This window comes from Pyxicephalus adspersus, chromosome 10, assembly GCF_032062135.1.
Source record: "Pyxicephalus adspersus chromosome 10, UCB_Pads_2.0, whole genome shotgun sequence".
NCBI classification, from domain to species: Eukaryota; Metazoa; Chordata; class Amphibia; order Anura; family Pyxicephalidae; genus Pyxicephalus; species Pyxicephalus adspersus.
In genome coordinates, this window is record NC_092867.1 from 35,654,960 (window position 1) to 35,680,956 (window position 25,997).

Genomic DNA, 25,997 nt, shown 5'->3' on the forward strand with positions numbered 1-25,997 from the left:
TATTCCTTAAAAATTAGGGTTGAATTATTTTTTATTTTCAGAAAATACAGATAGTATTTGCTAATCCTGCAATAAATGCAGTGTTCTTCTAAATGACTAAGTTTAACCAAAACCAAACAATTTTTGGTTTTGGGTATACAAATTTTAAGACTTTTTTTATTATTCCATTACAATGTTCTTACTCAATAATCTGTAACTGTACTTCCTGTTGAAGGCTGACAACACTAAGACACATCAGAAAATAATTCCAAAAAAAAAACAACTGAAGTATTTAGCATTGTCAACAATCATAGATGTTGCAGATAGAATTTTCAGGTTAAAAGCAATTGGTTTATTTTAGAAAACTGTATAGAGCCAAGTTTGATTTTGCTATACATACACTATCACAACGTGGACCTGTCCTCTGCTATGTAGAACAAAATTACATCTAAATCAGGTTATTAAAAATATATTTTCTATGAGCAGTTCAAGAGAAAAACAGCAGTGCCTTGTCAAGTTAGTGCTGTCACCCATATGCTGCTTACTGTTCCATCTGGATAGGGAGTTGTACCCAAGAGATCTCCACTTGGATCAAGGCATAGCACGTCACCAAGCATGCTCACCATGATGTAGAGATGTATCAAGAAAAACCTTTACTGGTCATGAAGTTAAGGATCACATAACAAGAATATATTCCCATTTATGTAATGTCTTGGCCACGTTTTTTCAAGGGAAAGGGGAAATATTTATAGCAGACAGTTCTGTTTCTGTAGAACCAATAATCTAATTCTGATTAGTAACTCACATTTAACAAACATTATATAATTGTACAGATAGCTGTGTTGTAGGAATTAGAAAGAATTTCCTGTGCAAGTCATCAAATATGCACATTGGTTTTTACTGTGTAAATTGTAATGGCTTGGCAGCTTACATTTTAAATGTGGTGCATACCTCTATGATTTGTCATGCATAGTGTAAGAGCAACAATTTCTAAGTGGAATAAAAAGTCAACAAAGCTGACATCGACAAAGTTGTTTTATGCTGTATTTGGATTATCACAATACAAAAATAGTACTTGATAACAGCATTGCAGAATGTTTAAAGTCACATAAGGAAATCTCTCTGCAGCTACACCGAGATATAAATAAAACGAAAACCAAATGAGTAAAAGCTGGCTCAGTGTAAAAACGTACAGTAGTAGCTTCAGCAGACTAAATGGGTCAATCTCTTGATAAAACAAGATCTGCTGTAAATGTATCTACATCCAAACCACCAATCCACATTATAAGATAGTGATATCTGTTATCCAGAGATTTTGATTATATATTTTTTGGGAAATTGAATAGTGTAGTAAAAATGAGAATTTTTAACTTAATCTATTTTGTATTTGCATAGTAAATACACTACTAGCTCACAGTTTTCCTAGTTTTGTTCCCAAAAAAAACTTCTACAATTTACTGGCTGAATGAATCTACAAAAGTGCACTAATTACTATAATCAAATATGAACATTAAATGATTCTTACCAGTTAGATACAGGGCATATGTGGTTGTTTGATAATGCCATGGCATACCTGTAATAAATACAAAAAGAACATTCAGTACCATACTCATTTATGTTTAAACATGTTCATTACAAGAGTGACACATATTTCTCCTCATCCAAGCAATACCATCTTGGCTCTGACATCAAAACTATCCAGCACAATAAAAATACCAACATAATAATTGCAATACTCCTTGGTCAATGTATTTACCTTTTAAATGTAAAGAATCCAACACCCATGTAATTTAAAACATCTTCTAGACCTAGACTGGGCTTTGACAACCTGTACAATTGCTGCTCAACAAACATCAATCAATTATTCTCTATTTCTATGTAGTTCAGGTTGTGTTAAAAATAATCAATCTCTATTGGTTTTGTGAAGGAATATGAGAATTCAGTTTTTATTAAAATTGAACAAGTTAGTTAGAGAGGAATTGACTGAAGATAAGAGTCAAGATGAGAAGTCATCTGAGGTCTGACAGTTCCTTCCCTGCCAACTAAACTATTGAGAAGAAACAGTGTCTTCTCCTGAGAAACCATAAATGTGAATTATAGGGACCTGCACTTACATTTCTCATCATTACAGAGCTTTGTTATTTGGTACTATCACGCACACGGATGAGACTCTGTTACTAACATGAGGTTAGGAAGCTAGCACAGCAGCAACTCTCAGGGCCTCTTAAGACCTTCATGTTCAAAAAACGCCCCTCAACCAGCATAACTGGGAGCATATTTTTAATGTGCTGCTAAAAGGTTTTGTTATGTTTTACTAGAGCACTCTCTTAGGATAAATAATACAGGGGGATGACACCCATTGACAGCATACACGGCTCCACAAACCAAAAACTTGTCAGGAGGTACTTATAGCAGCGTGTGCTACATATCTAACATACACTTGTTTGCACAAGTTGCTGAAACAAGATTTTTTTTTTGGCAGCTGGTAAAACTAGCAATCCATTAGAGACATGTGGTCACATTGGTGTTATGATGAACGCTTCTTCAATGTGCTGACTGAAGGCTGCTGTCTTGCTTTCCCCTCCACCACAATGTGACTTGTAGAACATCCACACTAGAGATTGGTCATATTTAAACTGCTAATCACAAACTCCAAATATGTACCTTTAGGTATACATATTATATATTACATTTGTTAAAATGCATTTCTAAAGAATGTCAAAGTCATTACATCCTGGGGTACATAACTGTGCAGACATCAACTGGGCATCAAATTGTAAGGGCTTCAGTTACTGCAAATTCTCATTCCAGATTAATCCTCCTTAGGTGCATCATGTGTCCACTGTAACTTTTCCAGAGATCCAATTCAATTTTAATTTATATCCATCCAAAACATTACATGACGAGATTAGAGAGATCTCCCTTCACTTCTTGCTCTGTTGAAGTTTCACCAGTCAAGAAAGTCAGGAGAACTCTTCAAGACCAACACAGAAAAAGAAAAGCTTTCTTTAGCAGCAGATAAAATACCCGATTTTTATGTCCCTCTAGTAGATTTCCCCACACTTTCTGCCCGGTGATAACATTATCAGCATGATTGAAAATGAGTGAAAATCTCTCCAACAAAGTCCCAGGTAGCAATGCTTGCACAAAGATGAGTTTTTGGCTTGGCATACACATTAATACCTGCAGCCACTGCACAGACCAACAATATTTTCATTTATGTGCAGCCCATAGGCAACAGACAAAGCTGCCAATTCACTTAGTGACATTCTATTCTATGTCATGCTGTTATTAATAGCCTTACATGTCTCCTAAAATATGTGTTCATTAAAGGAAATATCCCTAAAGACTTAGACTGTATACCTCAGACCAAGGCTGCAAGAAGTGCTAACATTAGAAACTCAACAACAGGTCAAGTGATCACCATGCAGGAACTACAGGAAAGCTGCTCTTGTTTATAGCGGTTAAAGAAAGGAAGGAAAAAGAGATAGCATCGAAATGTAAAAACCATAAATAGCAGCTTGCAGTCTTCATAAGAATGAAGCTTCATCTTTAAAAGGCTTGTGAAAAAACCAATGCAATCATTTTTTTTTTTTTTAATAGGACAGAAGCACAGTACTTGAGATAACGACCATAAAACCATCACAATGTACTATAGCCTCAGAATTTAACTGCAGCAACAGAATAATGTGCAAGAAAAGTTCAAATTTCAGCTATTCTTACAGCAATTCCCACACCGTGGAAGGTAAAATTTTGAAATATAGCAGCAGCAAAATAAGTATCAATCTGTGGTCACCATGTGTAATAGCAAACCAGCATGAGAATCTTGCTAGGTTTAAAGCAGTAATCATGTCTATGCCATCATGCTGGTATGCAGGAGCGTGTAAAAACAGCTCTCCCTGTACGCCCCGGTTGTTGTGGGTTTAAACAATGCAGATACATAAGACCCAGAAACCCCCTCCTTTTCTTCACAGCCTTTCATTATAAAACACACAGTCTCAGGCTTAACTTGGTGGCTGGGAAGGTGAGAGAAAGAGGGGCATAAACACCACAGCAGCACGGGGGTCTATAAAACCTGCAACACTTACACCAGCCACAGCCCAGCAATACAGGGAAACTATGCTAATCCCAACATGTAAATCTATTCGCTTTAACAACCTTAAGAAAGCACACAGAATGAGGCTGAAGCAAAGGCATAAATAAGGATTTGGCCAAAAACAAAGACAAAAAATAGGTGCTTCAGCAGAGAATGTGCTAAACTTTGCCGATCTCCTTCTATTGTATATTTCTATTACATACATGTGAACCTTTAAAAGTTTAACAGTGCAAAAAACAGAGATCGAACATTGTTTTCTTTTGTAACCTATTGGACTCTGAGAAACCACAAGCACAATATTAGGATGTGAGGATTACAAAACAAAAAAAAAAAAAAAAAAGTGTGGAGTAGATGTTTGTGAGCTTGAGTGTTCAGAATTCTTTGGGTATAATTATTAGTATGGCTTTCTTTACCATGTTGTTATTAATAGCTGGATGTGTAAATAATATACTGAAATATTGGATTTCTATATGGATAAATATTTTTGCAGTATACTAGTTTTATTTTAAGAAGGGATTTGTCACATAATCCACACTTAGCTTTCAGTTGCTTTCGCAGTTTAGTGCGTTCAAACACTCTTTTTGTTGTACTGGCCAACAGTGTGTTCAGGTCTGGGTGGCCATTCTTTCACTTTGTAATGGTTGCTGTCATCACAACTGTTCCGCAGGCACAGAAAGTACATATATTTTGTATATCCCAATTGCAGGCCAAGAAGGAGTGCCACCACCTTTAGGTCACCACAAATGTTCCACTTGTATTCTGAATAGTTAATCAATTTCAAAATGACCTCCATGGATTCTTATGTCTCTTTCATTCCCACTACATGAGCAAGCGGAACAGAAGGTTTTTCATTACCTTTGTGCAGCAATACAGCTTTGAAACCTGCTTTGTTCGATGAACAATCTCCACTGCTCTGGTATATATTCGCAACCTAACTCCATCATCAGACCACTCACGTCGGTACAGAAGCAAATGTCGTTTTCCAGCCTGTAATAACTTCTGTAACCTTCACACAATAAGTGTGAAGTTGTCATTCCTTTTTGTAGCATATTCCACTCCTTTAATCCGGAGGCTAACAGTTCAGACTTCTCTTTTGACAAAGACAGGTCTCTAGATTAGCTTACCCTCTTCAAATTGGAGTTCATAACATTCATTAACATAGACAACAGATGTAGGAGGGACTGGCACTGGATTCTCTGCATCATGTGGCACTGGCTTCATAGCAGATTCACAATCAGGATAGACGATTTTTGACTTGGTCTTCTTCGAAAACCCAGCAGATTTATTCATACAGAAGTAGCAGTCTGATTGATGGTCTTGGCACATGCCAAACCATAGACAGCAAAAGGCATGTTATTTCTTTTCCCATTCAACCATTGTGTTAGGCCAACGTAACACACGTGACAGCAGATATGAGGTGCCCAGAATTTATCCTGATGTCCAATTTCACATCCAAAGTAATACTTGTAAGCAAAATCCCACCCTATTGGTTAGGTTCTTGCTTTGATCACACGGGGTATATATTTGCCACAAATGTAGCAAAAATTGTCCGGTTTATTAACACAGCCGCTCCTACTCATCTTTAGCTCAAAACAGAGTCACTATGGCCTGGCTGTACTATCCAGTAAGATGGTTTCGCACTAGAGACAAGTCCTTGGTCCATCTCACCATCTCACGAGGTGTACCTTGTACCTATTTTCTGACGTCAGCTCACTGACTTGCCCAGAAATGCCCAGAGGCTGCTGGAACATGCATGCCACCAGGCGACATGATTCATCTGAGGCGGCAGCAGGCATAGTGGTAGCTGCAACTGTTATTATGTTCCCATGTAAAAACACATTACCTAATTACCGACCATTTGAACAGCTATAGTACGCCTATAACTTAAAATCTGTACGTGATAGGCAAATTCTGAGTTGAAGTTTGGAATCAGCACACTCAATATAATGGAAAAGTTCTTTGGGACCAGTGAAAATATCAGTGAACATATGTGATAGACATAGAAGCTGTGGCATAATGCAAATGATCTCACTTTAGAGAGAGAATTCTCCACACTTGCAAGGTAAATTTGGGGCAATGGCTACTATTCTGATCAATGCTTTTAAGTCTTTTAAGAGAAGGAAGATTATTCCAGTCATAGATTAAATAAAATGGATAAAATGGGCTATACAGTCAACATTCAAAGTCCCCTAAAATAGTCCTAAACACCATTCCCCTTACCTGGACATCACACAGCTAAACTAAGGAGATCACACCATTTATTTCACCTTCAACAGATTATTTTTTATTTATTTAATTTACTGAACTGAGCACATTATCTTTCTTTGCACTTTTACTGAAAAAACTTGCTGTTGTGTAGCGATTTGTTTTAATATAATTTCTTATACCCATGCTTGCTACAACAGGGTTTGTATATCATAGCAATATAATCAACCAATAGTAATTACATAAATATCTAAAACTTTCCAAAATATAGGCATACATTGAGTTTGAAAGATTAGTAGATATTTACAACAGCATTTGCAGCATTGGTAAATAAAACTGCAATGAACACAATAAATTAGGAAATACTACATACATGACAAGGCAGTACATGTGCACAAACAACTCTCCAGGTCTTTAGCCTAGGATCATCTAGGACTGCAGTGATGCAATAAAGTGTAAAATAAAACCCACAGCATGTGCTGGACATGGTGTAATAACTTATGTATTTATAGTAGTATAGGTATTTAGGTAGTATTAACAACAAATAACCAGAGAAGCAAACTGTCAGAAAACTGATGACTTTTCAAAAGCGAGTCCCTTATACTTGTTTTGGAGCAGAAAACATGCAGTACGGGTTCAGATGTTGCCTGCAGTCTCTAACCACTACCACCACAACATCATACAGACTGACAGGGAAGGTTATATGACACAGGACAGGAAACACTAACTGTATCATGGGAGCTGGTGTACAGTTGTGATCTGCTTCACTATGATATAGTAGGGGGAAGTACACATCTTAACTTTCTTACTTTTAAATATTTTAAAGTGTATGTAGACCCGGAGTCATATTTTAGTATGTTTAGCATTATGCCTCACAACATATAACTAAATATAAAAATAAATAATTTTCTTTATCAAATAATTTTTTGTTGTAATAAATTATTATTAATTTGTGCAGATCTTTTTTCACAATACCCAGGAAAGATCAGATGACTTTGAAGAAGAACCAGGAAGAAGATAGTGGTGCTCGGTGTCTGCTTTCCACCACTGAGTGTTGTTGTGGCTTTTTTTTCATGATAGTTCCCTTTTAAGCCTTATTAACACAACTGGGAACCTTGGTTTGGATAACTATGTAGATGTTTAGACAATACAGAGATCTAAAACATTTTGTATGCAAGATTCTCAAATAGTTAGATAAATATGCACACATAGAACAAGTACAAAATATTTTAGTGACTTTTTTAGTGGTAAAAAAAAGTTAGCAGTGATTAAACAAAGGCAAAAATAACATTAGTTATTTACCATATGAACTGACACAACTATGTCCAGTCAGTACACATAACCTGTTGGGAGGGTTACATCTTGGATAATTAGATTATCCCACATTATCCATCATGTGTAGGAAACATTTCGGTAGCTGAATCATTAAAAATAATCTCTTATGGACCAGATGTGATGAAATTTAGGTATCTGACTGTTCAATTCTGGTAAGAGATCCTCTAATCGTGATTACATTCATATAGGTGTATGCTTAGATAATATTTGGAGGATCTGGGGTCTTGCTGCTAGCAATATATGATTCGGTGGTTTTCAGATGGGAATGACTGACTCAACAGACTGGGTTTAACAGGCGTCTATACACCTATAATTTATCCTAATACAGAAGTGACCGTTGTCATATATAGGGGCTGTTTAGTTTATGATATCTCCAGCATTCTTTTGGAATGGCGGTACAACAGAAGTGGAGAAGAACCGGAGACTAGCAAGACAATATAGATATGTAGTATTAAAAACTATGTGAACTTAACGATATAGTTTAAATTAAACCAACTGACACATTGAAGTCAACGCAGAGACAACACAGAGGCATCTGTTGTAACCCAGACTATGCGCTGAAAACATGTCCATTTAAAAGAGGAAGAACATTGGAAATAAATCCTCAATAACCCTAGGTAATGTGTTATATGGAGGGTTGTGGTTAACCGTTCATATGTGTAAGCAACATCTTATAACCCCCCGTTCAAAAACAATGTATATATTTCTTGCATGCATTTGTATGATATTAGTCTTCACATCGAGATGTATCTCTGCCAAAGACTTTGGTATCTGGACATTTTCTCATACACGCTTTGCTGGCAGAATATATACTCAATCTTGAATGTAAGTATTAGCAGCACAACAGCTTCATTGCTACAGTATGTTAAAGAAAACATTCTGAAATGAACTTTTCAGCAGGCAAAGGCTTAGGATACTTTACACAGTGCCTTATACAGCCCCACTGAGGAATGTATAGGGAAGTTTATTTAATGAAGCCTGTGCACTGGAGACACACAGCTCACTTACATTCAAAAATAACCAACATTAAATAGAAGGACATGCCACAGAATAAAACACATAATAAAGCCTTCATTCATAAGAAATTACCCCAACTATGTCAACTCTTTTACTAGAAATGCTAAATGAGGGTGTTACAGCTTTCAGCTCAGATAGAAGTCTCCAAGGCCAATGCCTCAAAACCAAAGAAGGAAATCTGAAGGAAACTTGGAAAAGATGCTTGCATATCCAGGATTGGTTGACATAGGCAAAACCGCAGTCAGTGGTTGTCCTCTTTTGGCTGGTCATATATAAGGCGTGTGCAGTAAGAGGGGTATGGCCAAAAACAACAAAACTAAAGGTAATGTCCTGTAAGTACACTTACAGACCTTGAATTCAAACTTGTCTCATCTTCTAAAAATGTCAATAATGGGTAACTATATATGACTTATATTCCTAGCCCTACAGCATGCACTTCCTCTGCATTTGACCCGTTTTGTCGTCTTCATATCCCAGCCACCTCTGGGAGGTTAATATTTGTAAACATGTTATACCTTCAAGTGAAAAATCATAGCAGAGGCAGGAGAGCAGAGGACTCCTGCCTAAAATTTGATTGGTTTTAAAGAAAGGTAACCCATCATTTTTTGTCTATTTTATTTTAATGATCTATCATTTATAGTGAGTATGTACATGCATAAGAAATGTAGTATATAGTTTGCAGAAATGTTTTTGGCATACTGCAAAATATCTACAATTGCTCTAGAATTGTTTTCTATCGAAAAAATAGAAATAATTGCATTTACAAACTACGCAGAAAAACTTTAGCAAATGCTAATAATAGTAATGATGGCTGCATTTCCCACTGCTCCTGGTAAAAGATACACAATAGCAACAAAACTGTTATAATAGCTCAATCAAGAGGTTTTAAAGAAAAATCTGTTAAACTGACATAGAACAATGTTCACCAAGATGCAGCTAACAATTTCTCTATTTCCCTCTACCAATGAGAAAGGAAGAACAAGGACAGATTCTTGATATTGCTTTGACTTCCCCAAGGGGAACATTAGGGCAAGTGGTCACCTCCCTAGAGGCTTTGACCTGTTGACTGAATGGGCAGCACAATACCCGAGAGATTTCTCTCTCCTGCTATACAACTACAAAGGCTATATTAGTAGTAGGTAAAGCTTCATGTGGCTACATTTTCATAAAGAATGTACTGTGAGTGCCATATAACCGTTTATATTTTTTCCAAATGAAAAAGAAGCAAACTAAATCAGGGATGGCAAATAAAGTTTAAGTAATCATTCTGCACCATATATTATCTACAAAAGAGGTCAGACAATATAAACATAAGTCACAGAGCCAAGATGTTCGTCAACCTTTTAATGCCATCTATAAACATGGAAGTCTGCTGTGGCCAAACATAGATTGTATCGCATTATATCACACCAATGTGAAGTGTCATAAGTCATTGTTCAACAAGGACTTCTGCCCAGAGAGTACTGTTTATGTTTGGCTTAAAAAGTAACAGTTCAAACTTAGTCCTAGCAATGGGAAAGCCTGGAAGGCATGTGAAAAAAAGGTCACAATGATATATAGTCACGCACAGAGGAGGTGGAACTGTGACAGATAATCCTGTGCAGTTTTGTCTGGAGCTGGCTTATTAGAAATAAATGTGAAATTAAACAGACACATTCTATGCTTTGCAACAGTTTTGCAAGATTGTTTAAGAGGCATTTCAACTAGTTTTATTGCTTCCCACAAAAAATATTTATTTCAGGGAGGGTTTTGTTCATGGTATTTTGTGGTACTGAATGAAAAATAAATGATAACTGGGTCTCCCTGCAATTGTTGCACAAAGACGAGATGTCACTTGGTGATAAACACTTGTTCTGTTCTCTAAACTCTGCTGGCCAAATGACAATTGACTCTGAATATCTCTGCAATAGTACAGATACTTCAACTCAGCAGCACATTGAAAGACTCAAACCATGGAAATGCAGCTTTAAAATGAGCCTATTGTCATAGTACTAATGTTAAACTGCAAAACTGGTCAAACAAAAAAACATAATAAATGTACTAGTGAGGATATCACAACCCAAATGTGCATCAAGGAAGTTTTATTGGCAATGCATCAAAGAGAAACATTAAACTGTGCATATTATATTTAACAATAAAAAAACCAAAAGCACAACAATGATATGTCAAAAACAAAGAAATCACCAGAAGGGGGAGCGAATGAACAAAAACAATGTATTTTTTTTAAATAAATAAATTCCTGGCTCCTACACTACAGAACACAGAGACTGGACCACCAAAGACAACAGAACTCCTGTGCATGCGTTGGATTTACATAATCAATGGTCATCCACGGAGCCGGTGGCACTTTCCTCGGATGCGACAATGACAGGTGCGGGACCTGTCATTGCAGCAGGGTGGCTGCACGTGTATGTTGTGCTTACTTGCCAATTATAGCAGAAGCTCACCACCCACCAAGTTTAGTTTTCTTTAAATGGCACTTACATCAGATTTTTCCTTTCCACTGAATGGAGTTCTAGGTCTTCTGGAAACAGTATTCAAGCTAATAAACTTAGTTTTATTACAAGTACTATTCCTGTGTGGCAAACTAAAAAGGTATGCCAGTTACATGATATATATTTATGTGATGCAAAAGCTTTATAAATTAAGGAAAAAAAATAACTTTTTGCCTCGAGTCAACCAAATTCGCATTAATTTGTGTCTCAGGTGCTGCCCCACCCAAACACTGCATCAAAAATGGGAGTTTTTCATTAGCACAGTCAGTTCTGCCAATTCAGAAAGCAGAAGAAAGGGCTAGGTGAGGTCAGCTGGTGACAAGCTACAGGTTTGTAAATCAGACATGCCATATATAACATATTTCAGTGTAAGCAGCAACAGCCAACATGAGGAATAATAGAGCAGTGATTCCCCCATCAAAGGAAGCTGCACGAGTTGCACTTTTCAGGCACAACAGGTACAGGTAGTCCCCGGGTTACATACGTGATAGGGACTGTAGGTTTGTTCTTAAGTTGAATTTGTATGCAAGTCAGAACAGGTACATTTTTTTAATAAATGCAATTATGACAGATGTTTGTCTCAACATATTACTAGGCCGCATGGTGTCAGTTACTGTAAAAAAAAATCCTCATTGAGTTAATCACAAACAAAGCAAAAAAAAAAAAACTTTATGGAGCCTAGACATTCATTACCTTCTGGAGCAAGCTGTGCTTTGATATGCAAAGATAAACAACTGCAGAGTTTGTTTTGGTCATTAAGGAGTTAGGCTATGTACACACGTGCGATAATTGTCGTTGGAAAGGATCTTTCACAATCCTTTCCAACGACAAATGACTGCACAATGCATGAACGAGTGCTGTACATACAGCACCGTTTTGCGCTATGGAGAGGGGAGTGACTCCCCCATTTTACTTCTATTACCATCATTTGTCGTCCATCGTCCGTGGATCCGCCAGGTCAGTTCTGTACTGTACACATGCAAGATTCTCGTCCAATATCAGCCTTGGGCATGGTTTGAAAGATATACCCATCACACATTTTTGAACACAAAAACTAAAAGTTGATTTATGTGCATCCCTGTTGCACATTTGGTACACAAAAGATGAAGGCATTGTTCATAAGGCAGGAAAGGGGAAATCTATGCAACAGAGCCCTGGATAGTGGTAATAACCAGAGGGGCTCAAAGCATTCCCTATTCTATCCAATAAGAAGAAAAATTTTTGGTGAGACATATACTGAAGCTGAAGTTCAAGGCCAATTTACAAAAACCTCATGGACAGGTGCCATTTCAAGTCTTGTTACCTAAGTAAGGGATTCATTATTGTGGGCAAGGTGAAACATAGGCCTGTCACACACTTTGGTCAGGGTATAGGAGCTCCATACAGTCAACACACCACCCTAAGGGTCACAGCTTTGTATACGGTGCAAGGAAAATTATAAGGGAAAAGAGGCAGAATGTCTTAATTGTGTTTGTTGCTTACTGCATCCTCAGGGAGATGAGAAATACTGCAAAAAGCCTGGGAGGACTCCAGACAGCACATTACCAATTTTCGCCTTTTAGATGTACAATATGCTTTTTTGCCGAGTTCAAGATGAGGCTAAATACCAATCAGGGAATCCTAGAACTGTAGTAATGGATGCGGAAGATACTGTCAAGCAACATAACCTCATCAATAATAGCTGGAATCACCCAGCATATATTAAAAACACTTCAACGCAAGAAATAAAAAATCCAAGTAGTGTGGCCTTTCTGATGTAAACGAGTTATGTCATAATATGTATTGCAAAAGCAAACATATCATTTAATTGAATCTAAACTCCAGGCAAAAAGCTATACACAGTTTTTATATATACATGGGAACTGTATTGCCAGGCAAATGTATTATATTCTTTTTAGTCTGCATTGTGGCATATCAGGCACACTGCAGGTCTGTAATCATAATCAGTACTGTATTCAAGTATACCCATACCCAACATAAATACAGGGCCCCATATTTAAAGAGTAGGCATTGCCCCTTGATACTTTGCAAATACCTTAAGTCTTCTACAGGGCCCGGGGGGGGTTGAGATTATAGTGATCAGAGGTCTGCTTTAAGAATTATCTTGTCTGGTCATTTGCACATTCTCACTTTATCACCACAATGTCATCACTATGCCCACTTTCCAGCTCATTACATACACTGTTTCTCAACCTTTTACAAAATATAACAACTTGTCTTCGGGGAACCCCTGCTATAATAACTATATCCCCAGCTCACAGTACATTAGTGTGGTGGTCAGTGGGAAGAATGTCACCTTTACAAAAAGAACATTGGTGCCACCTAAACTGAAATCTGAAAGCTACAAATTGCTTAATACACAAGGAACCCCCCACAGCAACCTCTGGAAAAACCCTAGCTAAGAAACACTGCCTTACAGCAAAGCTTTTCTAGTTTGATAGGATTCATAGTGCTGCTTTCTGACTTTATGTCCTTATCGGAATATTAGATTGTAAACTCTTCAGGGCAGGCTCGTCCCCTCCTCTGTAATATGTTGGCGCTAAATAAATATTTATTTATTTTTATTAATAATATTGAGGATTAAAAGAATCAAGTAAACACATGTCTTAAGCAGTACTAGCTGTAGTCAATAATTGTACTTATACCTAGATCAATGTATCCGAGGTTAGGATTCAAAACTCAGATAACGGAAACAAGAAGGAGAAAACCCAAACTTATAGCCAATTATCATCAGACTTCCAAAAATATTTCCAGCCCTGGACAGAGCCGCTGTTGTCCTGCTCTTTTCCTGTTGTGAAAGCTCCAGATGTGATCAATTAGAGCTGTGAACTATGGTGAAGCTCTTCAGGTACTGGGAAGGATGGGAACATGGGAGAGGAGGGGTTGATTAGGCTCCTGGGTGCCCCTGGCAGTTTTCAGTCAATTTCTTTATGCAGCCCTGCGAGAGAGACTCGGGTGAGCAAACTGAAAGAAAAAGACAGCTGCTCGAGCACCAGTGGGCTCCTCTTCTGTACTCGACCCATGCCGGCATTAGTGCTGCAAGAGATTCACATCCTGGGGTCACCAATATGCTACACCATTATTGCTTCTAAAAGCAATACTTAAAACGTTTCTTCGGGCAAACTTTACGTTTTGCATGGAATAAGAAGGGGTTAGAGTTCCTCCAAGTCTAAAACGCAATAAGCCTCATTTACAGAAACTGGACACAAGGTGTTCAGAGCACAGAATTTCAAGCAGTAGCACTGCTTAACCTCTGAGAACCATTTGTCAGCCACCACTTAACAAAAAGGTTAATATCTTTTTTTAAACATGTTCACCAGCTGCACATTTTTTTCAGAAGCCACGTGCATTTTTTCAAGGGTAGTGAACTGTTCTAACTACACATACATTAGCAAAAGCCTGAGAAAAACAGCATTGTCCAAGCTAAATTAGTTACCCAAAGAAACCAGAACCAGGATTTATTTTACACATCTACTTTATTTGCTGTGGGCACTGCAAGCAATACAGTACCATCACATTGTAATATATCACTTCCACAATCTAGGACATAACACTGTTTCCACTTTTCCTAAAACTGTGACACTATCAGTGCCTTTTCTCCACTCCAAGCCATTCCAGAGATAGGAAACACTGCCGGAAAGAACATTTCAACTCTTTTATCAAGTGCCAAGCCCTGATCTGAAGGAAGAAGCCGCAGGCCTCTTGCAGACACAAGTAACCATCAGAAAATGCAACGAGAGAGAGAGAGAGAGAGAGAGAGAGAGAGCGCGCGCTTAATCTGCAAGTTCTTCGGTATAACATGATGCTATCTTACACAAATTATTAGGTTGGAGAGACATCAGGGGTTCGGCTGCCTACGGCTTCAGAGGGGTGGATAACGCATGACTTTCTCTCTCCCTTATTCTGGCCCCTTCCTATATGCGAGTCCAATAAAAGCAAGAGTGGAATGAAGCAAACAAAATAGACAATCCATCTTCTGTACTGAATCCTGAACTCCTCCAAAGAAGTTTCCATACCATAAGAGCAGGAGCTCAACCTAATCACTGTACCTGGTACTTTGGAAAAAACAAAAGAAGTTGTCAAGAGTTCCACATTGATTTTGCAATGCAGAGAAGTTCACTTTGAAGAATAATTGTATTACGTATCATATTACCACATAACACTTAAATTACCAGAAATCATTACAGCCCTTCCTATTGGTGAAAAAAATACCACATAAGGGGTTTAGCTATTAGGAGTTTTATACATGTAGATTTATTTGTAATATCAGAGGCCCCAAACCCTCCTATTGCATATCATAGATGTACATGGTAAGTAGGCACAATTTTTGTGCACCTCACACCAAATGCCAAAATAATGTCTGAAAATGCCAATTGCTTAACTGTCTTTGGCTTCAATATGTTCTAAGTCACCTATTGCATGACACAAAGTGCACTCACACACTAATTGTACATACAAAATCAGCACACTGACTAGCTTTTGTGAGGCTCTAACCTTAATAAACCAGCAACACCTGGAGACCTGCAGGAGGCCTACCCATCAGTTCATGGGAAGTCCTAATTAATAGAAGATTTTATGTACTAAATTTTTTTTTAAATTCTGACCACATTTATATTAGTGGGGGTTTTTTTTTCCTTTAAAACACACACACACACACACACACACACACATACAACAACCACTTTGCACATCTATGCAGATTTCTGGCAATAGGAAGAATTATCGAAAACAGCTAAGTGCTTCTACACCACTAGAGACAGATAATGATGCTTTGCGAGTCTCTGTAATCTGACAAACAAATGTACTGCTATTTAAGGAAAGGTTTAAACAAAATCTTTCCTTTTGTTTCTAATGGCAGAAATGTTTAAATAATTAAATCCCATTAACATTTATATCTTAGTTTTAGAAGCCATGATGTCTGCTAAACTGCAAACCTTCACAGATTTTTTTTTAATGTTGTAATAAAAACATATATTTACAAATACACATTTTTTGTGATGGTTTCCAGTAAAACAAGAGCATGTAGGCTTCTATGGTGAGGATGAGTTGGAGGCACCACACTGTGCCCCCCTCATAGAAAAATTACAGCAGATACCCCAGAGGGTCCTTAGTATTCTGCCATGGTCATTGAATGGCTTCTATACTCCCGCTAGCTTTCAACATATTCAATCACAAATGTTTGTCTTGGGTGACAATTTTCCAGTGTGATTGCATAGCTTAAGGCAAATTTTACCATTTTGTACTACACTTCTTGATAACTAGAAACATATTACTGGAGTTTGACAGGCAGACCAATCTCACTGGACAAATAATGAGATTAAAACAGACTTTCCTGGTCATGGTTGCATTGCCTAGAATGATGAGTGCATAAGAACAAGGGTTCCTACAAGGTGCATAAACTGAATTAATTTTAAGTTGCTCATATCTACCAACTAACATTTCTAATAAAGGTGTACACACCAGTCAGTCACCCAAGGTGAATAGTCATGCTCGTCTTGAGCAAAAATGTGTACAACGATCCCCCGACACCATTCATTAATGTGCTAAGATGGCATAACGGATCATGAACGACTGCTGTTCACTCCAATGGAGAAGTAGTGGGCTGGCATTTAAGGGGTAAAACAGTTGGAAGATGGAAAAACTTGATAACCAAGAAAACAAACTATAAACCGGGATATATGCTTAAATATTTGCTTGAGTTAAGAAAGTTTATGAAGACTGGATTAGAGCATTCCAAGGCCAGTTTTGTTATTATACAAAACGTAGAATATAAAATGTATACATACCTATCTGTAAATGCAAAGTGGGGCTCCTTTGTACGTCAAGATAAAATTAATTTAACAATACAAAGATATAGGCACATATAAGTGTAGCTAGTCAGAACAATAGGTATTGGGAGCTGGCAGACAAGCAATGTCTTAACTTAAACTTGATTAAATAACACAAATCCCCTTCTACTATCATAATTTAAAGTCATGTTTAGATGTGAGAAATTAGGCTAGGTAGGTTTTTTTTTTTAATTGTTCAGAACAGCTACATTTGGAGATACCTGTAAAGGATTAAAAAGTCTTGAATTGTGTGGGCTGCCTCCACCCAGAGGAATGAAAACCTGAACTTCTATGAGGCATTTTATTTTTACAGATAAGGCTGCTAGGAAGGGGTCCCGTGGGGAGTTTTTCCTGGATTTAGTACAGGGAATGTTACAAATAATGCAGGGAGCATAATAGTGGGGTGTAATGTCATGAATGTCTTTATAATGATGTTTTATTTTTATGGAGTTTTCAGTAACATAACATCTGCATTAAATACATTCCCGACATGTCACAGTTTGCAGCAACGATAGATTATAAAAAATACACACAAACACAGATGTGGAAACAAATCATCAAACCACCCACCATTATGGCTGTGGAAAATTAGATTATTGAAACTAGCTCAGCAGAGGGGGGGAAGGGGGCAGAGGGATGACAATCATTGTGGTAAGTAATGGTAAGCGCCAATCTCCATGGTAAGTCTGACGCCCAGAGAGAGAGAATTGTTTCCCTTCCAAGCAGCTCTTCTTTTCTTTCTCTTTGCTTACTTTCTGCTTTGTTCAGCTGCTGGAAGTGAAGAAACAGATCCCAGAAGTTTCTGTCCACTGGCATGCGACATCCCAATCACCAATGCTCTCACATGAGAGGAAAGGGTGAAAGTCATTGTTTTTTCCTTAACTGGAAGCATTAAGTATTTTCCTGACTCCTGGTCGCCAAACAATGCCAAGTGGTGGGGATATTCAAGGATAGATAAACCCAAAAAAATATAACATAATGTATTTGTAACATAATATATTGCATGTATTTGTAACATAATATATTGCAGCTTCCCAGGACTTGAATGTGGTGGCTTCATTGTTTTCAGGCTAAAAACATTCTGCAACTACAGAAGATACCTATTGATAATGGCAAGCTAGAAGCTGAACTGGGTGCACATATTAATATCCTTAAAGCATCAATGTCTAAGGCCCATTTCAGACTTTTTTAGAGGAAGAAAAGAAACCATGCAGCTAAAAGGGTCTTGTCACTTTCAGAAAATACATACATAAAATAGTCCTCAATTGCTCCTTTTCCATAAAATGCCGTGGTCAAACCTAAACTAGCCAAAAATGTTCACACCTCCCAATAACGGAAGAAAACAAAGGCAGACATGTTTGTAGAGGAGCCCAGGTGATAACCATCTGATGAGACAAAGCATGGCCACCCTGGGACAGGAAGTGTGCCATTTGCCATTTTGCCAGGTGAAAATAAAGTAAAGTAAGCCTGAAAAAGAAAACTAATGCAATCACAACATCCAAGGACTGGTAAGATGCAATTTTTTGTTGTAGTTTAGCTACACTTTCAAACACATTTGGTGCATTGTCCAGCACATGTCCAGTTTAATTGTACTGGTCTCCAGGACACACACCTAATAAAGGGAATACTAAATTTTTATAGTTATCAGACTGCTATGAAATCGAGATTTATAAGGATCTGGCAAGCCACAGAGCCTTATATTAGAACAGCCCTGTATTTGGAAACTACAGGTGGTGGTTAGATAGTATAGAGATAGAATTATTATATCTTTTCAGTTTTGATTTCCAGGATTCTATCATTCTAAAGTGCACTCAATTAGTAGATTGTTCTGGCAATCTGATCTCGTGTTGTGTGTTGGAAGCCTGTAAGATTTTACTTTTCCTGCTCAAACAGACTGTGGAGCCTGTAGGCAATTCCTTTTACAAGAACCTGCTTTCAAGTTTGTAATTAAACAGCTGCATGTAGCAGACGAGTTTCACGGAAATGTTCAGGGATGGTCAAATTACACAGGACAAAGTTAAAAAGATCATCGTTTGCAGACATCAGTTGCGTTCATGTTCAGGCTTGATGGCAGACACCACACACAAAAAAGGAGACATTTCCAAATTGTCATCAAGGTATTTAAGGGTAGATAAATGATCTCAGAATATGCAGGAGATTACACCTTTTACTTATTTTGATAAGCAGATGGCTCTATTTATATAACTTTTGTTGCAACTGCCAGCAATTATTAGGTAGCACAGAAGTTAACAATGAGCGATGTTGTGCACTCTCTGCTTGGTGTTCCCCTAAGAAGAAACCAATCTTTCACATATGTATAAAAAGCAGAAAAAAGAAAAACACATGAAAAGTCCCTGCTTATTTGGTGCTCCAACACAAAAAAGGCAGTTTCCTTCTGCTCCTAGAAGCATGATACATTCACAAGAAGCAAAAACCAAGAAAACCATGGGAGCATGATTGGGGTTTTGCCTTTTATTAGTATTTCTTCTCTACTGCTGTCAACTCAAGTTAGACTTTTCTTTCAAATTCAGTCCCGATGACAGTGGCCACCATGACACAACTGTGTGAATGTCACTAAAAATTACACGCAATAAAAACTAGACCAAAGTTCCAAAGTGCTAACCACACTCTTTAAAGCTTAAAAATAAAAGGGTTTTAGATACACCGACAGCAGCATGTTATCGCTCAGAAGTTGGACGATTCAATCAGATCAATGCAAGTGATACAGAAACATTCAGAGTGATTAGCGAGCAATGTAAGGATGAGCCTTAAATAAAACATCACTATTCTCATGTATAAATTCTCTCAATGAAAATTGAAAGGAAAGAATATTATAAACGTACGATAAAGATCAGACTATGCCGGTCCAATACAGGTTGGCTTTCGTTCCCTTAATACTCACATTTTTCACCTCCACAAAAAATCTGGCACGTAAGCAAATATTTTGGTCGTAATTCTCCATTTTTTTCTGGAAAGATGAGGATGACTCAAGTCTTAGATATAAACATATTGTGCGTGGGAGAACTCACCAGTAATAACAAAAACACCACGTTCAGGACAGAGCATGCAGATTTACCCCGATGCCAAATATATCTCAAAAATATGAAAAAAAAAAAAAAAAAAACACACTACATATGCCAGAAATGTTTTACACAGCAATGCATACTTAATTTCTGGTGACTGATCAATGTAAAATACTGAATAGGTGCAGTGTGGCTTTGGGCATAAGCCCTAATATTTCTAGAAATCACAGGCCAAATACTTTGTTTTCCCTTTTTTCACCATCTTCATCCCCCCCCCCCCCCACCTATGGTTGGGAGCTTTGAAATTACCTCGCAAAGTTGGCAATGTAAAAGTAAGAAAATAATCAAATTAACGAGAATTTCTCCACTCATGAAAATAGAGTTATCGCCTACCAATCCCGGATCATCACTTTGTTCCCTCCTCCTATATACATTTTAATTCTTACCACAAACCCTGTAATACAACTAAGTTGTAACTGCTTCTTCCTCTTTCAGTCTCATCTCTGCAGTAAACAGGCTGGCACCAGGTTATTATGGATTAATATATGCAAAATTGTAACCATCTGTGTCTTCCGTACCTACCTGGAGTCCAGATTTTGTTTTGCAAACTGGACAAATATAAAGTGCCCTCCAGAAATTCCACTGCCATGTACATAAAGCCGTTTTTACTTTGACTGCCCACAGTCTAACCCCCTAGTGTGACACAACAATTTGCTGCTTTTCTTTTAATAATTTCACCAACTACTTTCACACAACATATGTAAAGAATAAACAGAATTATATGCAAGTATACCACAACAGTCCATTTCAGTTGCTTTACACTCTTCAGTAAGTAAAAACTCTTGCCTTGTTCCCTCACAAATCAACCACCTTCTCCACCATGAAATCCCATGTCCCATCTAATGTCATATTAGGATTAGTCCTTTCTATGCATCCATAATAAAATATTTCTCTTCTATTGCTGTACTGGTGACAAATATTTGGACTTTTCCCTTACTTTCGGTTCTGATGACTGTGGTCACCATAACAAAAAGAGAGGGTGAACCTCCCTAACAAGGACACAGGAAGCAATAAAAATCTGACTGGCGCCAACTTTCCACAACTTCTGTTTTCCTGCAATCACTCCTTGCTCTCCCCATTGCTTGTATCTCACAAAACAAAACTTCTTGTAGCATTCAGAGTTTTACCAAAATTTGAACATCTTGGACTTGTTTACTCATTAGGTGAACAACAATTGTAGATCAAAGCAAAAGAAGAATTCTGTTTTTTATTAGTTTGGTCCTATCAGAAGGTCTTCATTATTTCTGCCAAAATATTGAACAATTTATCAAAAACCAGCCCTGCACAATACTATATGCAATAGCCAGTGGCACCTTCAGCCTGGCACCTTGTGTACTTCTCATACATAGCATACGCTGCGCACAACACTTTTCTATAGTACAAAAGAGTAAAATATGTAAAATGATGCTTTAAAAAGACAGAAATCTCCCTCACCTCTAGGTTTTTTTTTCTAATAAGATTCTTTGTACTACCAGCACTTCACTTTTCTATTTTCACCCACGGCAATTTATGTACACCAGAGAGTTTGACACGAAGATAAACGGGATGAAATATGTCTCCCAGATGAGGCGTAGAAACAGTGATGGATGCTGGGCATTAGCTTGTGCAATGCCTTACTCAGAGGACAAGCTCAATTTAGGTTAAAAAAATCAAATCAATAATATGGAGTGTAACTTGGTTTGTAATATTTATATATAAAAGTGATTATAACTAACCTTTCAGAATTAAAACATTGCAATTACTAATATATTAGATGTTAAACCCCCTGGCTCCTTAGGATTACCCACAACTGCTGCTAGTATTCACACTCAGAAATTACATATATGTGCAGTGTTCAAGTACTTCTAGAAGCCAGAGCGCTACAGCTATATTGTGTACTGATTAGTTTTGTGTGTCAGGGGGCATGGTGCTGCACAATGGATCATGGTATTGAAGCATGTCATGGCTGACAAGCATGCCTTGAACTTGGTGGCCATTTCCCATGGGCAACTTCAGCTAGGAGTTTGGTGGCTATTAAGGGCAAATGTTCTGGTATAAAAAGAAAAAAAACTATATCCTTCCTGTCTAGTGCTCATACGTATCCCAATCTTCCCTGTCCCAGCTGTAAACTCAACTGAATCTAAAAGCCTGGGGCTTCTGCAAAATTTTTAATCCTGGACATACATTTTTTTGTTTTATTTACTTGTATTTATATAGCGCCGACAAATTATGTAGTGCTTTACATTCATGTCAGCAACTGTCCCGCACAATCTAATGTCACTCCCATAGTCATATGTCAATAACACAACCTAAGGACAAATTGAAGGAAAGCCAAATAACCTAACTGCAACCTGGAGCTGCAAAGGTGAGACTGAAAGTCGTTGAGCCAACCATATTGCTATATACCTATGTGTATGGGGTCTTAAATCAACGTTGACTATTGTATAAAGACTTCTGGCTGTGTACACATGTAGATAAAAAAAATATTTGTATATTCTCAAGTAAAATCCACCTAAACTTTCAGGATGCAATTAGAATCAAAGGGTCATTATATCACAAGAATGAGATACATTTTGCCCATTACCTAAAAGTTCTAATAGCAACATTTCACAAAATGTGTGCAAATTTCCCATAATTGTGCAGAAATCTTCTCCCTCCTCTGAGGAGGCGATTTGCTCTGCTATATGAAGACAGAACTGGGGCCATCATGCAGCCCATTACTACCTGTAAAGTTCTAGCCAAAACCATCTAAAGGAAATCAAAAACTGCAGCGATAAATAAATGGTACACTGAGCACCAATGGTATATAAACCACCAGCATCACTCCAGACTTTCATTGTATGGAGAGTGTTGCAACTGACTGTTGCACAATTTTCATGTTACATTGGCCTGATCACCTAATACACTGCATTGTACATTACATAGCCCTGTTCTCAGCGTTGTATACCTTGTATTACATATTAAAGTGTAAGTCATGGGACAAAAAACACCGGTTTATCTCCCAGAAATGTAAGTATGTGCTAGATTTCTATTATAAAATTGCAGCATCCTTTATTGTGACCCTAAACTGCAGGAATCGGTGTCCGCCTGCCAGTTGTCCTAAACTACCGTCCTCTCGTCTTTACAATATGTGGACTACATGTTCTGTGGAGCAAGAAAAGGAATGGCAAGATTCCTTGTGATTAAACAGAAGTGTGCCTCCGATTTGTTTTGACACCATTATTTATTTGTTGTTTCCACCTGAAGCGTATCTAAACATAAGTGCAAATAAATACAAGTTACTGCACAGGCACCACTGCCTCCCCAAGGCAAGGATTGCATTGTATTATTGTGCCAAAGACAGCCAAACATCTCCCTGCCCATGTATCTCAGACAGCACCCCATCCTTCTCCACCCTTAGTTAAACATTGCATATTAATTAGACCTTATAACTAACCCGTAGGGGACAACTAGGAACATAAGTAAATGCTAAATCAGTTTTAGTAATGTATTAATACCAAGTATAACAATAAAACTTACTGTAACGTATTAAAGCAAACACTGCGGCTTGGCTGCCCCGGCATGTGTTCATTTACCAAGTGTATTTTGAAGGATTTGTCTACACTTTGTGGTGCAGAATGTAAAGGACATATGGTATGGACAATGATGCCACACATGCCGTCATTCAGTGACTAAATATTAATTTAATAACTGACATAAAAAGATAAAAAGGACAGCATGGATTTTTTTTCTGATACTGCAATCATGAAGATTATACATGTGAACAGGCAAAGAAGACCAAAATAATAATGCACTTTATCTGCGTGCGTCCTATCAAAAAAATATGCATATTATTGTTTAATGCAATCCACATTTCTGTAAAGTTACCCTACAGGTATCTCATACTGTCCAAAGCATAAGCTGCTCTGCTAACATTTTATTTAGGAAGCCATCACTTCTATCTGAAGGACGGAGAAAGATAAAAAAAACAGGGAAATCACACAACACATACAAAGCCATGTGAAGGTACACGGCTCCATCCTAACACAGGAAACTCCACCTTACAGACAAATCTAGAATGATAACAGCTACAAATCACTGGGGATTTTCAGGTTACTATTCCTTCATGAATGTCAGATTTGTACAACACCACAATGCTGACCACAATAACTCTACATGTTTTTGCCCGATTTCAAATCTATTTAATACTGCCACCATCCCTAAGAGAGTTCAATTATAGTATGCAAAAAGTATGGGCCTTAACGGCAGTTAAATGTTGTGGCATTGTCATATTTTATTTACATCATTTTAAAAGAAGTTTATACATGCCCCTCCCCATATAACGATTCAGGGGAAGTTAAATAACATCATAACATACATGGGCTGAATACACTGTACACATTACATATGTAGGAATCATCCGACGAGTTTCGCAGACGAGGTCCGCTTCCTCAGGGATGTAATTAGTACAGACAATAGATGTATCAGCACTACAATGCAATACAGAAAGAACCATTAGTACACATAACTGCAAGCACATTCTTATATGGTAGCTTTAAACCTTTTATATACATTCATACCAAAAGGCTATTCTACAAGTGCATTTTGTCACCTGGTATGGAGGCAGGTATAAAGCAGGGCTAAAACCACAACAACACAGATAGCGGTATGCCAAATTAATCATCTACCATAATGTTCAATTTGTAGTGTATACTACTTTGACATTTTTCGATACGATAATTGACCACAATAACTTGTTTTTAAGCCAAACATCAGCCGGTGACCTCCTAGCAGGCAATTAGAAATCCCAATAAGAAGTTTTCCTTGTGCAGTCCAATGAAATGCATTAAAGCAGAAAAACACTAAATACATATTTTAATAAGTACTAAAATAAAAAATTGGTGATCTGGCAGGGTTTTTATTAGTAGGGACAGGCATGTTCCTTCGAAAGAACAAACTTTATCCGCCCATTTTTTCTATAATGTACACCACACATACAAGGCGTCATGTACAATCCTGAAATACCTGGCGGTTGGGAATGAACTAACTCCTGTGCACAAGTATGGGAGTTCCAGCCGGGCCAATCAAGGTGGCCGAAGATCCCAAACCCGGAACTGGACCAGGTGATAATGCCAATGCAAACAACAGAGCGAGAAGTAAATTTAATGAAAAGAAAATACAAACAGATAGTATATTTATTTTATTGCAAAAAGAACATTGCCTGTCCCATTGGCAATCAAAAACCCATCTGCTTGAAGTTATTTACAATTACAGTATAGTTCTGCTTTACCATACATCATTTTATGCACTGCTCATCTGGGCTGTGAACCTACAAAAATACAACCTACACTATTTTTCACTGCAGCCCAGCACAGCTTATGGCTGGACATGACATTTTTTGACGCATTAAAAATAAACGGCACAACAATGCAGTACATAGGTAACCTGTATGTCCGAGGACGGATGTACCGCCTATAGGTAAGGACAATGCCGACATCCTAAATCAGGGGTGCCCACACTTTTTTGGCTTGCGAGCTACTTTTAAAATGACCAAATGATGTAGCAACAATAAAAACTTGGACCTAATAACTCAAGTGAGCGGTAGAGTTTATTTTGAAAGGCAGGGCTCTGCAAGCTACTGGTAGATCGTGATGCACCTGTTGGGCACCCCTGTCCTAAATGGTTCTCTTGTGTTACTGTAACAACTTTTCACACAGCACCGCACAGAATCTTTGTGATATATAGTAAAATATGAAAATCATAATGTACTATGAAAGTCAGGAAATATTGATGGAAAAATGTGTCAGCATTCCTCGCGATCAGACAGATTGTGATTGTTATTAAACGACAAAGGGTCATCCAGTAGAATAAAGTAAAGGGTACACAATCCCTTCCCCCTCCAGACAAAAAAGCATTTAGTCAATACAGGTAGTCCCCGGGTTAAGGACATCCGACATACAGACGACTCATTGATACACATAGATACAAACGGGGGTCTTCA

General features: G+C 37.7%; 1 protein-coding gene across 1 annotated transcript in view; it reads right to left on the bottom strand.

Moving 5' to 3' along the window:
- The window catches only part of LOC140340077 (transmembrane protein 150A-like), a 69,749-nt gene that overhangs the window by 39,898 nt on the left and 3,854 nt on the right, over window positions 1-25,997 (bottom strand). Inside the window, exon 2 of the mRNA XM_072425072.1 lies at window positions 1,505-1,552. Coding sequence (XP_072281173.1) covers window positions 1,505-1,552 — 48 coding nt within the window. The remainder of the gene's footprint in view (window positions 1-1,504; window positions 1,553-25,997) is intronic.